At 40.6% G+C, this 17,973-nt stretch overlaps 2 protein-coding genes across 3 annotated transcripts in view; both read left to right on the top strand.

The window, feature by feature from the left end:
- ppp1r37 (protein phosphatase 1, regulatory subunit 37) overlaps positions 1 to 5,349 on the top strand; it is a 65,829-nt gene extending 60,480 nt beyond the window's left edge. For both annotated transcript variants that reach the window (XM_067420063.1, XM_067420062.1), the window contains 2 exons: positions 3,504 to 3,605; positions 3,708 to 5,349. In XM_067420063.1, the coding sequence (XP_067276164.1) occupies positions 3,504 to 3,592 (89 nt within the window). In that variant the 3' untranslated portion in view covers positions 3,593 to 3,605; positions 3,708 to 5,349. The remainder of the gene's footprint in view (positions 1 to 3,503; positions 3,606 to 3,707) is intronic.
- A 2,766-nt stretch (positions 5,350 to 8,115) lies between these two features.
- Positions 8,116 to 15,414, top strand: LOC137043214 (proton-coupled zinc antiporter SLC30A1). The gene is made up of 4 exons (XM_067419402.1): positions 8,116 to 8,557; positions 11,202 to 11,737; positions 13,268 to 13,486; positions 14,598 to 15,414. Exons 2-4 carry the CDS (start codon positions 11,206 to 11,208, stop codon positions 15,287 to 15,289), a joined length of 1,443 nt encoding a protein of 480 aa, XP_067275503.1. The 5' UTR covers positions 8,116 to 8,557; positions 11,202 to 11,205; the 3' UTR covers positions 15,290 to 15,414.
- The last annotated feature ends 2,559 nt before the right edge of the window (positions 15,415 to 17,973 follow it).

The raw sequence follows: 17,973 nt of genomic DNA, 5'->3' as shown, positions 1-17,973 counted from the left end.
TTTAATATAGATTTGTATGTCTGTGTGTTTTTACTCTTATAGAAATACACCCCATTGACATGCATTATACAAGAGACGGTTGAGTTAAAAATCTTCATTTGTGTTCTCCTGAAGAAACAAACACACCTACATGTTGGATGCCCTGGGGGTCAGCAGATAAACATCACAGGCTCATTTTTTGGGTGAACTATCCCTTTAAAGAGAGTCATTTTCTTGTGAATTGAACTACACTGGTAAGGTTATTCTGAGTATTTTTTTGCATCCAAGCTTGTGTTTTCTTGCTTTTAAGGCCTGTCAAACCAAGGTGACTGTTCAGTGCAATAAAAACAAATTAATTTGAATAAACTGCTGTTAATGCGCCTGTTCAGGCCTGCTGGTGTTTTACGGAGAGCTCTTCTAATCTCACTGTGCTTCTGCGGTCCTCTAAGCACTGCCTTCTTTCAGTGAGTGCATTTTCATTCAGCCCATTGTTTTCAATGGTACCATATAAATAAACTTGTCACCTCACGTTTTTCACACATTAGTCTGAATTAGGCATGTCGTGTATCAAATTTTCATATCTCGACAATTGCTGACAATTGTTAGTTCACCCTAAAAGGTTAATTATGTGATTTACTCACCTTCAAGCCATCCTATGTGTGTATGACTTTCTTCTTTCAGTCAAACACTGATAAATAAAATAACCTGGCTCTTCCCAGCTTTATAATGGTCACTCTTCCGCCAGAATTCGACTTGCGTACGGCCGTTACCGGAAGCCAGTGATTATAGTTTATAAAGTTATAAATATGGATATTTTTCTTACAAAAACACATCGCTTCGGTTCACAAGGCCTTTATTAACCTGCTTGAGTCGTATGGATTACTTTTATGATCTTTTTTTAGGCTTCAAAATCCAAATACAGGAATACAGTGTCCCCTTTCTTCAGATTAAGACGCTGAGCGAAGCTTGCTTGAAATGGGCCGAACAAACGAACGATTTGTTGTGGTATCCGATTATAATAAACCTCAACCATGACTGGTGACATAAGTCCTCACGTCTCCTACACAGCCTGGATCATAAAGTGTGTCTGAGCTGCCGTTTTTGCTATCCTCAAGTGTCGTTTGATGATTCGGCTTCAGTTTCGCCTGACAATGACCATGTTTGGACAGATGCAAATGTTGGGGGCGTTCATATAAATGATCCCCAACGCTTGCATCACGGTTGGGTTTATGTTGAGAAGCACTTGTTTTTGATTCACGAGATTTACATAAGAAGGAGGAGGCAATGGTGTTTGAGACTCACAGTATGTGATGTCCATGTACTGAACTCTTATTATTTCACTATGGCAAGGTTAATTCAGTTTTTAATTCTAGGGCACCTTTAATATACAAGGCAAATCTTCTTATCTGGCTGATTACGATAACATTTAAAAATAAACATGTATCGGCCAATACCGATATTGTGGCTGATGCATCGCTCATCTCAAATAATATCGAGAGAGAGAGAGAGAGAGAGAGAGAGCGAGAGAGAGAGAGAGAGAGAGAGAGAGAGAGAGAGAGAGAGAGAGAGAGAGAGAGAGAGAGAGAGAGAAAGAGAGCGCAAAACGACAGCCCTAATGAGTGATGACGGAGGACAAAACTAAACATTCAAATATAGTTTCACTTTACACTAGATTGTGATGATGTGATTTTATTTTAGATTTTGGCTTCTTTGGCAAAGATTATAATTTTAATATTTATATGTAGCGCAACTTAATTCCTCTTGCAGCATAGCCTACGCTGTCATTTCTCCCTATAACTCAAACATAATGACAGAATCAGTATGATCGGTGATTGTTGTAAAATACAGTCTAGCTACTGTTGGTAAATTGTGGGGCGCGTTTAATAATAAAAAGTGCGATTAAAAGCACAAAAATGTGTGCAAGAGATTGTTCCCAAGTCGGCGCGAGCTCCGAAACAGCCCGCAAAGTGACGAGCAAATTACACTTTCGGTTTCACATTCGCGTCTAAACGATCAAATGTACACAAACATCTATGTCAAAATGACCGGCTTGGAGAGTCTCTTAAACACAATTTGTGTCTAAAATGGACGTAGTTATTATGGATATAGTTGGTAGTTACCAGTCGCCTATAGAGCTGCACATCTGTCTTAAAGAGGCAGCGGTGTAAATAAACATGCTGACGAATTAATGCGAATTAAACAACCAAATGCAAAGATAAAATCACTCGCAGCTCTTGAATGAATAACTTCAGCTTTAATAAGCATTCATTTAGCCTATCTATGCTAAACTATGCAGTGTTATTTTACATTTGATTAGCCTAATAGAATTCTTCCTGAAATTAAAGCACTGTGCAGGCCTATATCATGTGTATCTTTGTTAATTGTGTGTGTGTGTGGTGTATATATATATATATATATATCATGTATATCTATCTCAAAAAGTACCGATAAGAATACCGTTTAAGTACCAGACCGATAAGCAGTATCGTTAAGAGTAGTAATACCGTTAAAACCTTAACGATAAAAAATCCCTAGGTAAAACAAATAGCCTATTAAGCATTTTGAGTATTAGTGAATTCAAATATTAAATGCACTGGTGCATCTTTTCCCCCATGAGCGTCTGGACTAAACCAGGTGTGTTCAGGAGTATTGTTGGAGCATTGCTATTGTGAGGAACTGAAAACCACTGACCACTGACAAACACACACCTGCTCTAAAGTCTAATAGTGCAGGCGTTCTGTGTTATTTAAAGGGTGTGTTAGTAATACAGAGCACAACACAAGTACACTCTGCTTATTACACACACACAACGACGCGCAGCAGCACACACACATTTTTACATATTCAAAATAAAAGGATTACAATGTAAAAGATTTGTATTGTGTGTGTATAAAGATAAAAATGTCTACATGTCATTGCATGTATTAGAATTACCTATTTGCAGTAATGACGAATGAAAGTGGCTACTTATTTAACCAATCTTGGCAATACACACATGTATTTTAAACTGACTCTTCATGTTGAGGGTGTTTATATTCCTCAATGTCAATAGTGAATCCGCCATGGCGCGAGCGCAACTAGCTTTTAAAGGGAAAGGGAGATGAGACTCTGATTGGTTTATTGAACAGTATGTCCAAAACACACCGATGCCTCATTAAGAGACGAGGGACGACCCTTTTGGACCATACGCAGACCATTCTTTTCCATGTTAAACTAGCAAAAGTTATGTGCACCTGTGCCGTTCTCTTCAGACCATGTGCTGTGATCATTAAAATAGGGCCCAAAAGTCGTATAGGACTGAGCTATGAACTGGAAAGCACAGATGCAATATAATATATCCCCTCGATGGTGATTTTGACCATGCAGAGAATGATACTCTGTGTGTGTGTGTGTGTGTGTGTGTGTGTGTGTGTGTGTGTGTGTGTGTGTGTGTGTGTGTGTGTGTGTGTGTGTGTGTGTGTGTGTGTGTGTGTGTGTGTGTGTGTGTGTGTGTGTGTGTGTGTGTGTGTGTGTGTGTGTGTTAGTGAGCGTGACTGCAGAGCTGAGCTGCGGGCAGGATTTAGAGGAGCTTCTCCTTGATGCCAGTCTGGACGCCAGCAGAGACGCACCGTAATGCTGTAACTTAGGTAATGCGAGGACATTCCCATGTTTATGAACCAATTCCTGGAACAATGAATGTGCTTTAAGAGGAAGTCTGGGGAAGTTAACCTGTGTTTGTCTCTTCTCAGGTCCGCACGTGTAGTGAGAATCATCAGGAGGGGCGGTTTGCTCTCGCCACATGGCATTTGCTCATATTCCTCTGGACTCTCTCCGTCTTTCTCGTGTCCTTTCAACAAATTTTCAAAACAACACAGAGAACTCACCTTCCCTCAAATGTCCAACCTTTTGCAAAAATTGGCGTTGTATTCAAATTACAAAAACATCATCGTCGTGTTTGGCGAGTTGCCGTAAAGGTGTTCGGTATGTTCGTCCAGCGATGGCGTTTAGTTACCAAAGACACACATGCAGAGAGAGAAACATTTTCCGCTAACCAGCGACCATCTTCTGTTCCACCCCTTTATGCTGTTGATTGTTGCCCCCTAGTGGACTGGAGGTTGTAATGCAGCAGAAAGACTGACCGGCTGGAACACTTTTCATTGGTTTTGGCTCTTAGGTCGTGTTGTTTAGCAAGTGCTTCATTGCATTTGCATTGCGTTTGTTATTATTATTGTATCAATTAACACAAAAAAGACTTGTACCAAAGTGATACACATCCGCTTTCCGTTTGTTCCTGCTGCTGCTCAGGAATCGGTCAAACATCCATGTCTGATCTCACCATCAACCAGCACCTGTGAAGCCTCGAAAGCATTTGAAACCTGCGTTAATATACAGAGCAATCGGATGGCTCGGCTGGGTAATTGTCGATCTTAAGTGAATCATCGGAAAAGAAACAGGCGAATGAATTGTACAATTTTCACTCTCTCTTGCAAACAAATACACATAAACTCATTCTGTCTTCCATCGTGTGTCTCCATACGTACTCATCCGAAGACAGGACATGCCTTTAAACCTTTTTTCAGCTCTTTATTCTGGCGTCTTGGCTGAATCAGTTTGTATTTATTTTAAACAACTCAAGTCTGTTGTGAATTTTTTTTTTTCCTTTTTTTTTTCTCCTCGTGTTCCCCATATTTTTCTTTCTTTTTAAAGCTGTTGTTGTGGGATTTCCCCCTTTTGGTGTATATTTTCAGATTCTATAAAGAGCAAATATTAAGTTTAAAGTTTTTCCTATTTTGATTGGTTGGGGTTTGGGAAAGGGGCGGGGCTCTGCTGATTTATATAAATGGGGGTGGAGCTCTGCGAGAGTATAATGTAAATCAAGAGTGTGTTTTGGGTATGAAGGCCGCCAGTTACATTGAGGCTGTAGGAGTGTCGGACCACAAGACTTCAAGAAGAAAACACTAAACTTGTGTGAAGCTACTGCCGCCGGAGACACTAGAGACTAAACCTTACCTCAAAAGATGTCACCAACGTAGGACAAATGAGGAGCTTGTGACATCGACCCGAGGCTTGACCTGATAAATGTAGTACTTACCACCATTCCAGGCTCTGTGGTTGGTACTTTTCGGTTTCTCTCTTCCTCTTTAACGTCTGGTTGATGTTGACTCTGACTTTGAAAGCAGAGGTCTGTCTGCCAGGCTTCAGAGAAGCTTTGCCTCAACATCCAGATCGTCTTTGAAATCAACACTTCTGTGCCCCCAACCCAATGTTTGTAATGCTTTATTTTTAGTAATTTTTAAAATGACCTGTTAAATTAATCAAACTGTACTGGTAAACACAAAGAGATGTGTATGGCTTTTCTCTCTCAAATAAATGCATGTAATGACAAAAGTAGCATGTGTGGCAAATGTTTTCATAAAATAAATTATATTTGACATTGGCTTTATGCCATTGAGGGTGACTTCATCCACCTTATTTTTAGAACATTTTTTAGGTTTAATGTATAATAATTACCCTTTATGTTAGCTATAGAAAAACATTGCAAACTGGTATTTGTTATATTATTTTATCAAAATCATAAACACACTGGTTTGTAGTGCCAATGGATTTACTCGTTACTGAACCTTTTTATTCTTTTAGTTATTTGGCGGCTAATGCATCCAAAGTCTTCTGCATATGAAAAATAAGGAATATATTAATGCTTGTCTTGCATCTAAAATTGCATTTTATATTTTGATCTCAATATCTTATATATGCAGCTGTAAAAATTGCTGAAATGTGAACATGGATGGATGAACAGAGAACAGGACAGATAGATAGATAGATAGATAGATAGATAGATAGATAGATAGATAGATAGATAGATAGATAGATAGATGGCTTTTAAAGTTGTAAATTAAACAATTATTGGATTGGTTCATTTTTAATTTAATAACAGTGTGTATTTGTGAAATTTACTTGCAATTTCTGATTGACATTTGAATTTTGAAAAAAATAAGACAATGCAGTACATCCATTAACTCTCCGAAAATTATTTGGAGAAGAATGTGAAAGTATATTTGTTCTTTTGGTAATTCTATATCAAGTCTGAGAATAAAATGTTAGAAATGTCATTCATTTTCCTATTTTCATTTAGTTAAGTTAAGAATTTAATATAATAATGTTAAAAAAGTTATTAGAAGTGAAAAACGGCTTGTTTTGCTGAGTTTGCACAGGTTGAAAGCCGCTGGTTTGCATGAAAGCAAGCAGCTCATCAGGTGGTCTGGTATGTCACACACACACACCCACACACACCCTGAGATGATGCAAACACGATCAAACGGCCCTGCCGCGGGAGAGCAATATGTTTGAGATTATCAAGCTTCTGCTGACCCCTGAGCACATGCAGAAATACAGTAGAGGCCAGCGAGTCGATAATACGCCAAGCACTGCTGATATGAAAGCACTGATAACATCATCCTCAGGAATGCCTCAAATGCAATTTACATTAGATGCTGTGACACTTTTTAAATCATTTCTCCGTCCACTAGAAGTCATTCAGCCATGCTGTACTTTGGGTTGGTTTGTGCATATAGGAGGGATTTTTGAGGTATTTGACTCTTGGAGTCTTATAATAAATCTACTTAGAAGGAATTCATGTAATCCTCAGTGATTCTTACATAAGCACAGGGAGACCTCAGAGCTCTATAGATTTAATGGCTGATTTAACTAGAATATAGGTGGAGGGAAAGAGTGAGTGAGTGTTCATCGGTCATCGGATTTTAACTTTTAATAGTTGTGTTTGAGTCCCTCAGATCTCAGAATCATACCGTCATTGCGGCAGAGGGTTCAGATGCAACAGAAGCTGGAAAACAGAAGAATTTGCAGGACCTGGAGGTTATTTCTGAAGAATGTTGGTCAGAACAAGAGACTCAATAACAACCGTCACACACACACACACACACACACACACAGAGAGAGAGAGAGAGAGAGAGAGATGTAAACCATCCAGCGACCGACACAGGATTAATAATCAATGGTCATAAACTTTTGAATGGGGGTCATTTTTATAAATTCATATAAAATGCATTTTTTATGATCCCTCTTATTTAGTTAAAATTATTCACATTTCACAGATTGCAACAGTTCGTATACTGTTTCCTGCAAGTAGGCTATATATTGAAGTGGCTGTGGATTTCAGAATCCATCTAGGTAGATGATTGTTGGATTGACCAATAAATATACGGATGGATGGATGAACTGATAGAGGAATAGATGGATTGATAGAGAGATGGATGGATGGATAGATAGATAGATAGATAGATAGATAGATAGATAGATAGATAGATAGATAGATAGATAGATAGATAGATAGATAGATAGATAGATAGATAAAGGATGGATGAATGGATGGATGGATAGACAGACAGATGAATGGATTGATCGATAGATAGACGGATGGATTGACTGATAGATAGAGGAGGGATGAATGGATAGATAGACAGATGGATGGACTTATTGATGGGTGGACCGATAGATAGACAGATTAATAAATTAATGGATAGACAGATGGATGTATGGACCAACCGATGATGAATGGATGGACCGATATATGGATCGATAGATGAATAAATGAATGGATAGACAGATAGATGGATGGACTGATATATGGATAGATAGATAGCCAGGTGGATAAATGAATGGATAGACAGATAGATGGATGGATAGACATATTGATGGATGGACAGGTGGATAAATGAATGGATAGACATATAGATGGATGGAGAGGTGGATGAATGAATGGATAGACATATAGATGGATAGACAGGTAGATGGATGGACTGATGGATGGATAGACATATAGATGGATGGACAGGTGGATAAATGAATGGATAGACATATAGATGGATAGACAGGTAGATGGATGGACTGATGGATGGATAGACATATAGATGGATGGACAGGTGGATAAATGAATGGATAGACAGTTAGATGGATAGATGGACCGACTGATAGACAGATGGATGGACTGATCGATGGATGGATGGACTGATATAGATCGATAGATAGACAGATGGATAAATGAATGGATAGATGGATTGACAGATAGATAGATGGATGGATGGATGGATGGATGGATGGATGGATGGATGTGTCCACGAGGAACACACGAGAGGAAGATCCGCTGTTTCCGCTCAGGTGCTGCGGTGTTTGGACTGCATGTGTCCGGCTGTTGATTCAGGGCTTTGAGAGCCTCTCGGTCGTCAAACTCAATGTGACGGCTCAGTCTCTGGCCTTGTGTTCTCGCTCAGCTCTGTGTGGAGAGAGAGAGTTAACAACAGCCTTTAGCCTCAGCCTCCCTTCGGACGCGCTTTTTTCTGCGTGTCAGTTGTGGAGCGAGCCGTGAGAAAATGAGCTGTGTGTGTGTGTGTGTGTGTGTGTGTGTGTGTGTGTGTGTGTGTGTGTGTGTGTGTGTGTGTGTGTGTGTGTGTAGAGAAGCACAGAAGTGCGGAAGATCCCTCACATGACAGCGCTTACAGACGGGACAGAAACTCTGGGAACTTTGGGAACGGCAGCTCATGCTGGAGTGAAGAGTTGGAGCGCTCAGGACATCCTCAAACAGGTACATATCGATTTGAACAGAATTACACACCACTTTGAGTGATGATGTTGTGTTTTGACAATAGCTATTCCATTATTTTAACTCCGAAAATAATTAAAAGAGAAGTAAGTGATGTAGGCTACTTCCATTTTACATCACTTTAACACTATTTACTTATATAGCTACTTTATTTAAACGCACAGCCTAATGTATTTCGATGCACATTAAAATAGTTTTGAACCTTAGGCGTTAAAAAAAACACTCTTGTTCCAATATAGGCTATGCATAATCAAAAGGAATATAGCCTATAAAACTATTATGTTTAGCCAAACTAGGCCTATTATTGTTCAGCATTATGGAGCGCTAAACGTTTACATAATTTCCCTAAAAATGCTTTCCATAATTTTAGAGATCATAGTAATAGGCCTACATTTCAGGAAATATCCCTAATTTCGTCCAGCCATACGAGAATTAATGCTCCACTGCGATAGGAAAATAATAAGGAACATTAATATAGGCCTAATGCAGTGCAACAAAGTTTTTTATCACTGTAGCAGCCTATATATCATTTCTTTTTAATTTGTATTTGATTGCATTTATTTTTTCAAAGATTAATAGATACCGCGATGTATTGTTATCGTGAATGTTTTGGCCGAACCTGTGGTGATAAACCTGGTGTGTGTGTGTGTGTGTGTGTGTGTGTGTGTGTGTGTGTGTGTGTGTGTGTGTGTGTGTGTGTGTGTGTGTGTGTGTGTGTGTGTGTGTGTGTGTGTGTGTGTGTGTTCATACACTGTAAACATGCAAACAAACTGGTATTTAAATTCAAAATAATGCAAAATAAATATCCTCCTGAAATATTTATTTATTTAAATGCAAGTTTTATTTTTCATTATTTTAAATGCAATTCAAACCCTTTCATTTCTTTGTGATGCTATCATTCTTATTTTTTTTATTTATTTAATTCACATTAATTACAGTAATCCTCACAATGATTTATTAAAATGAACAACAATACAAACGTGGGCCACGATATGCGTTTAACTGCCATTAGCCGATATATTTTATGTTAAGCTGTGTATAAAGCCAACGGCATATTAGTGCAAGGTAATATACGAGTTAATACCCAGTCATGTTTAAGCCAGCGTGAGGCATTACTGTCTGTCCATCAGCGGTAAGCACATGATGATTAAAGAGCCAGTGTGTTTTACTGTCGTGTCGCTGAAGTTTGGAGTGTGTCCAGAATGAGCATTCCACTGATTTCTTCAGACCGAAGTCCTGATAGAGGTCATGGCAACCAACACACATCTTCGAAACTTAGTATTCATGTCGACTCTGTGCTGTTTCTTACAAGAAACTCTGCGTTTTACACAATTGAACTTCTCACGTATAAAGATGTAATTAAAGCTGTTTTTATGGAACACTGCAGTATTTATTCTAAAGGATTTATCCATGCACATTATTGTTTTTTATTCATGTGCATTGTAATCTTTTCCACTGCCTCTTACAGCATCTCTGTTCTGATGATGAGGGCGGGGCCACCTGTCACTCACATGAGATCCACCAATAGCAAACCACAACCGTCCAAACAATTTCAGATGCACAAAATCAAGCCCCGCCCTACATTTGGTCTTGTTCCAGCAGCCATCTTAACTTCTTTTTCATGCCACTTTAAGTCCTACTTAAAAGAGCACTTTTAAATTTAACTAATGGCAGATTTTAACTATAGTAGAATAGTAGAAAGTAGTTGATTTATTTTCGTTTAATTACCATTTAAAAATCCAAAAAAAAAAAATTACATTCACACTGATTAAGAATATATTCTTAAAGGGATAGTTCACCCAAAAATGAAAACTATCCCATGATTTACTCTCCCTCAAGACCTTCTTTTAGACTAATACAATCAGTTGTATTTAAAAATATCCTGGTTCTTCCAAGCTTTATAATGGGAGTGAATGGGGGTTGAGATTTTAAATTAATCCATACGGCTCCATGGGTTAATAAAGGCTTTCTGAAGCGAAGTCAGGGGTTTGTCTGAGAAAAATATCCATATTTATAACTTTATTAACTATAGGTTCCAGCAGATGGCCTATGCAAATCGACTTGTGCCAAAAGAATAACACCTGATGCGATGTATGAGGAAGGATGTCGGAGTAGTGTAACCTCACATGGTTCAAATAGAGCTGGGCAACAAACTTTAAAAAAATGAATAGATTCATGCGTTGGGTCAGGGGTCACTCTTCCGTTTTAAATCGATGTGTACGGCCGTCTGTCAGAAGCGAGTTATTTTAGTGTATACTTATAAATATATATTTTTTCCTCACATCGATATGCTTCAGAAAGCCTTGATTTACCTCTGGAGCCGTGTGGAGCACTTTTATGATGGAGGGATGCATTTTTTTTTTTTGGCTTCAAAATCTCAACCCTGATTCACTCCCATTATAAAGCTTGGAAGAGCCAGTATATGTTTAAATATAACTCTGATTGTGTTCGTCTGAAAGAAGAAAATCATTTACACCTAGATGGCTTGAAGGTGAGTAAATTGTGGGGTAATTTAAATTTTTGGGTGAACTAATAATTTAAAAACTATATTTCCATAATAATTGTATGCCAATGTGTACTTCTTTGACATATCATTGATTGTTATTGGGATATATTTGCTGTACAGGTCAATGGCGAGGATATCCACTCGTTTGTGCATGCTGGTCTTGACTTCGGCCTTCCTTGTCTGTGAGATTGTGGTCGGCCGAATCTGCAGATCCCTCCTGATCGCGGTCGACAGCTTCCACACGCTCTATGTTTTCATACATTTGTCTCTATCTGCCTTGAAGAATCGTCCTAGTTCTCCCCTTTCCCCTGACACAACTTCTGGTCCATCCCTTCCACACATCTCCGCTCCTGAAGGTCCTCCGTACGATGAGCATCTCTACAAAAGGATGCGTCTCCAGCCGTTTGGCGTCCTGATCTCAGCTCTGCTAATGGCGTCTCAGTGTGTCTCCATCAGTCTGGAGATCCTCACACACCTCTTGCAGCCTGAAGCCATTCAACACCCGCTCCTGTCTATTGTGGTTGGAGGAGCTAGTCTGTTATTCAATGTACTCGTATGGGTCTGGAGAAGGAGAAGCAGCGGGACAGATGAAGCTGCTGATAGGATCAGCACGCATCTGAGGCGAAACGACCCTCATTCTGCATCAGAAAGCAAAGGTATTGAAGAGAAACATCTGTTATATGTGGAATGCTTCTGACTGGTCAGTCACACCAGTGTTTGAAGAAAACTCCCATTTTCTCCATAGGTAAAACTAAATACACCAATCAGGCATAACAGTATGACAGCTGAAGTGAATAACACTGATGATCTCGTCATCACGGCTCCTGTTAGTGGGTGGGATATATTAGGCAGCAAGTGAACATTTTGCCCTCAAAGTTAAGGTGTTAGAAGCAGGAAAAATGGGCAAGCGTAAGGATTTGAGCGAGTTTGGCAAGGGCCAAAATGTGATGGCTAGATGACTGGATCAGAGCATCTCCAAAACTGCATCTCTTGTGGGCTGTTCCCGGTCTGCAGTGGTCAGTATCTATCAAAAGTGCTCCAAGGAAGGACCAGTGGAGAACCGGCCACAGGGTCATGGGCGGCCAAGGCTCATTGATGCACGTGGGGAGCGAAGGCTGGCCCGTGTGGTCCGATCAAACAGACAAGCTACTGGAGCTCAAACTGCTCCAGAAGTTAATGCAGGTTCTGATAGAAAGCTGTCAGAATATACAGAGCATCTCAGTTTGTTGCGAATGGGGCGGCATAGCCACTGACCAGTCAGGGTGCCCTTGCTGACCCCACAGAAAGCACCAACAGTGGCATGTGAGCATCAGAACTGGACCACTGAGCAATGCAAGAAAGTGGCCTGGACTAACAAATCACATTTTGCTTACCTGGGGAACACATGGCACCAGGATGCACTAAGAAGGCATGCTGGCAGAGAAAGTGTGTACCCCCTACTTAAGCATTGTTGCAGACTATGTACACCCTTTCATGAAAACTATATTCCCTGGTGGCTGTGGCTCTTCCAGCAGGATAATGCTCCTGACACAAAGCAAAATTGGTTCAGGAATGGTTTGAGGTGCCTCCAAATTCCCCAGATCTCAATCCAATCGAGCATCTGTAGGCTGGGGTGAACAAACAAGTCCGATCCATGGAGGCCCCTCCTCACAACTTACAGGACTTAAAGGATCTGCTGCTAACATCTTGGTGCTAGATACCACAGCGCACATTCAGGGGTCTAGTGGAGTCCATGCCTTGACGGGTAAGGGCTGTTTTGGCAGCAAAGGGGGAACCAACAAAATATATTAGCAGAGGTCATAATGTTATGCCTGATCTGTGTAATTTTTTAAATATCTCATAAATCTATAAAGACAGTTAACTTTGTGCTACGAGGTTGTTAATCGATGGTATTATGCATCGGCTGGAACTTTTTTTTAAATAACTGTTAAACAGCGGAATTCTAGGTGAAAAACTACATTACCCATGATTCCACAGAAAAACCTCCACCAATCAGAGAACTGCGACTAGTAAAAGTTTGGAATACAGTTAGTGGAGGGAATGATCAGCTGTGCATTGATGAGTGTGTCTATAATGGATCATTTAATTTTGCATTTCTTAAGAGAAAAAGTGAATACAGAATATCAAGTATGCAATCACTTCCACTTATGATCAATAAGGCTACGGTGATGATCCTTGTGTTGTAGATCATCTCCAGGATGACGTGCTGATGTTCTGCAACCCTAAAGCTTCTAGTGTTCTGGATCCGGATCAAGGCTCTCAGGACGAGTCTTCTGAGTTACCAAACCTCAGCGTCATTAATCCAGTTCCTGAGTCCCGTATCGGTGAAAGTTCTCCAGAAATCATTCAACCCACAGAGCAACTTCCAGAAGAGCCTCGTCTCTCCGCCTGCACTGAACCCACTGGTGAGAGAGTCACTGCACATCTGGATTTTATATGGATATGTATGTTTTTGAAAGAAGCCTCTTCTGCTTAGCACGGCTGGATCAAAAACACAGCAAAGTCAGTAATATTGTGAAATATTATTACAACTTAAAATAGGGTGCACGATATATTGGCCACTATATATAACGGTATCGGCCTATATGAAAATTTGTCCGATATATTAAAGACAATAAATAATGTAGTATTTCCTTCAGCTGGTTTTGAATTGCTTGATATATGATTGAAATCACTTCAAAGTGGAAAGTACAGTGCAAGTCTGTCATTTCGGCTATATATTATGAGAACATCATAATTGTGTGTTTGGGACATGGTTTTCATGCTGAGACTTTTGTTTTTGCAGTCAGGCTCTTAAAAAATTATATAAAATTTGGATTTAGATGTATCGGCCAATATATCGGTTATTGCCGTTCCACATATAAAGAATTATCAGTTATTGGTATTGGCCAACATTTTCATATCAGTGCATCCTTAATTTAAAAGAACTATTTTCTATCTAAATATATAAGTGTAATTTATTCCTGTGGTCAAAGCTGAATTGTTCAGTCTTCAGTGTCACATGATCCTGGAGAAATCATTTTAATATGATGATTTGATGCTCAAAACATTTCTGATTAATGTTGAAATTAATTAATTGATTAACGTGTCCCCGATACGTGACCACTTCTACATTTTTCAGTTAGCCGAATTGAATTTCTGTGAATTAAATTGCATCATTTATTTTGTTTTTTTTTACAGTGTTTCTCACTTAAACTGTGGTGGTGTATCATGGTTTCTAATATATTTTTTCTAATATAAATAATAATTTATCATGTGACACTGGCGACTGGAATAATGATGCTGAAAATGTAACTGAGCACAGAAATGAATTCACTTTAAGCCTACTATATAATCACATTGGCTAGAAAACGGCTGTTCTACATTGTTATATCACGTTATTACTGTTTTTAGTGCACTTATAATCAAATAAATACAGCCTTTGGTGAGCATAAGAGACTGCTTTAAAACTGTAGGCTACTCTGAACTTTTGACATTTACTACAGCCTGTAACACTAACGTTATATCATTTGACAGTTTCCCAGTGTGTTTCTAAAGGATCCCGGGATAGAAGACCGCAGTTCGGCTGCATCAGTGTGATCCAGGACCTTGTGTGTTCAGTCCTCATGTTGGCTAATGGGCTGGTTCTCCTGCTGTCTGAAGCGCACTGCCATCGGCCTCACTCAGACTGTCATCTCCTGGTCTATCTGGACGCGGTTTTCTCCACCGTCGGTGTGCTGGTGTTGTTATCCGCGGCCCTGCCGAAGCTGCACCGCTACGGGCTGCTGGCTCTGCAGGCGGTGCCGCTGCACCTCTCCGTCGGTCAGGTGCGGCTGTGCCTCGGTGAAGTGCCCGGTGTGCTGTCGGTTCACGAGCTGCACGTGTGGGAGCTGTCGGACGCGCTGACGGTGGCGTCGCTGCACGTGCACTGTCCCGACGGGCTGACCGCGACCGATTTCGACGTGCTCATGGCGAAGATCAAAGACGTGCTGGCCACTTTTGGCATCGAGCACTGCACCGTGCAGCCTGAGTTCGTTGCCTCGGGGGCCGGTGACGGGTCGGGACGGTCAGTCTGCAGTCTGCGCTGCGGTCAGGAGTGTGCGGAGAAACTCTGCTGCTCCCACATCCTCAAAACGGAGAGTCCCGTCGGTATCCAGGAGGAGAAGCCCTGCTCTCCAGCGAGTGCTGATGAGATTAGAGATGTGGTTATTGAGAACACGTACCTGTGATTCAACAAGGTTGTTGGTGTATTTCTTTGTGAACTGACAGCATTGTAAAAATACTGTGCATGATGGAGAGACTCCAGCAATAAACGCTTTTATTATGCAAAACTAGTTGACTTTATCACTGTGGCGGGGCGGCTAAACAGTAGCTATAGACTGATTTATTCAGAGAAATTAACCTGTAACATATAAGGCCCTGATTTATATGAGCGCATGCGCATTGTCTAAAGTGGGAAAATAGTCCTTAAAGGACAACTCCGACGAATTTTTTAGTTTATCTTGATCATTATATCTGAGTAGGCCTACAGTCTATAGGGAAAAAAAACAACCGGATTGGTGCTTGCAACACGGAGTTATTACAGTTAATGCCCAGAGCCCCCCTCAGCTAAAACGGCAGCTTTGGGGGCATAGACGTAAAGGGTGTCTTTGTGCCTCTTAAGACACACAAAATGCAATTAAAATGTCTGTCCAACATGAACAGGTCCCTCACACGACAACGAGATGAGTTTAGCCACTTAGCCATTGTTTAAATTAATCTAAACAGTGTTTTAGACGGCTAGCTGTATCTGTGGAAACTCAGCGGTAGCCGGAAAAAAGCCAGATCCAGTTGGGAAGAGCGTCGTGTCTGTAAAGCGTGATTATTTTATTACTGCACATCTTTCCTCGAGCCGTGTGTGCCCAAATGGAAGGATAAATAAAGTGTGCATTACCTCCACAGTGGCTGCAACCGTCTTTAACCCCGGAATGGCATTTTTCTTCATCCGGCCCGGCTGTGTTGTGTAAGTTAGTCAAGTGTTCGCTGCAAATTTTCACATTCTGTTGCCACAATTCGGAAAGGCACAAACGCAAACAATTTCTTCTTCACTCGTGAGCCCGATCGGATCATCCCTCTAGTGATGTCCGGTCACGAACGAATCGTTCTTTTGAACCGGTTCTTTTTAGTGAACCGGGCGAACCAGTTCACCAAATCAGACCGAATCGTTCTAAACGGTTTGCGTCTCAAATCAGCGCTGATCACACACGTTACTTTAGTTACTCACTTTCTGACATGAGTGACAGTTCCTCAGAATAGAAATAAACTAATGTCTTGAGGTATATGTTGTAACTCCAACCGTTCACTGAACTGAGTCATGTTTTGCTGAGAGATCTGATGAACTCACGAGCCGCTGATACTGAGCATGATCAAGTAACTGAACGAGCAGCAGATCTCGGGTCAGCAGTACAGAATCGAAAACCGTTTCTCTCAGACACATTCAATACGGAGAACCGACGAGCCGATGAGCAGAGCCTCTTCATACACACGATGCTCTTCCCAACTGGACTATTTTTCCCACTACAATGGCATTCCCACAGGACTTCAGCGCAAGATACAGCTAGCCGTCTAAAACAGGTGAATTTAAACCATGGCTAAGTGGCTAAACTCATCTCGTTGTCCTGTTCATGTTGGACAGACATTTTAATAACAATTTCTGTCTCTTAAGAGGCACAAAGACACCCTTTACGTCTATGCCCCCAAAGCTGCCGTTTTAGCTGAGGGGGGGGGGCTCTGGGCATTAACTGTAATAACTCTGCGTTGCAAGCACCAATCCGGTTCGTTTTTTTTCCTATTGACTGTACTCACAAAGATATCAAGATAAACTTAAAAAATCGCCGGAGTCCTTTAAAGGGTAAGTCACCCAAAAATGAATGCTGCCTTCACGTGCTATCAGAATTATCGTAAATGCGAGTTTCCGAGCTAAAAATTGCACATAAATGCCTCTGATGTCGTGTTTACCACTGGGAAGTTCGGGAATAATTTTTAACCCAAGTTCCTGTGATGGACGTGCCATAACCGTTAAAAATGGCGGATGGGAGACAAATTTCTGCTGTGGCAGGTGTTTTATTAGTTTTTTTGTGCAACAGTTTCATTGTCTTGTCTTGTCGTTAATAGTACATATTTACATAATTTAACAATCATTTGAAGCATATCTAGATATTGTGGCGAAAGTAGCTATACAATAGGATCATGTAGGGCTGAAAACTATTGCCATTTTAGTCTTTAAGCAGCCTTATCTTGTCTACATTATGCCTTTATTGTGAATGATTATAAATGATATGCTTTTGCGTGGTGCTGCTGTGTGTGCCAGTGATTTTATGATTTTCTGGGAGCGGGAAATGACTGAAATGGTTATAGTGTTAAGATAACATTTTCCCAAGACGCACAAAAGAATGAACCTGGCGTCCTCCCTTCTTTCCGGCAACAAAGCGCCTGAACACAGCAAGCTCGTAACCACGACTTCTGGAGTGGGAAGTAGGAAACTTCCGATAGCACGTGAAGGCAGCATTCCTCACCCTGATGCCATTGGACACCCGTCAGACCTCCGTTCATCTTCAGACTCAGATGAAGATATTAGTGTTGAAATCCGATGGCTCAGAAAGGCCTTCATTGACACCAATGTCATTTCCTCTCTCAAGACCCATAAAGGCACTAAAGACGTCGTTACAAAGCCCATCTCACTACAGTGGCTCTACAATCATTTTATGAAGACACGAGAATAGTTTTTGTGCGCAAAAAACTCTAAATAACGACTTATATAGTGATGGCCGATTTAAAAACACAGCTTTGTGAAGCCTCGAAGCTTAATGAATCAGTGTATGGATTCATGAATCAGATCGCCATGTCATGTGATTTCAGCAGTTTGACGATAAAT

The sequence above is a fragment of the Pseudorasbora parva genome, chromosome 16 (genome assembly GCF_024679245.1).
Source record: "Pseudorasbora parva isolate DD20220531a chromosome 16, ASM2467924v1, whole genome shotgun sequence".
Taxonomy (NCBI): Eukaryota; Metazoa; Chordata; class Actinopteri; order Cypriniformes; family Gobionidae; genus Pseudorasbora; species Pseudorasbora parva.
This window is presented reverse-complemented; position numbering and strand designations above follow the sequence as displayed.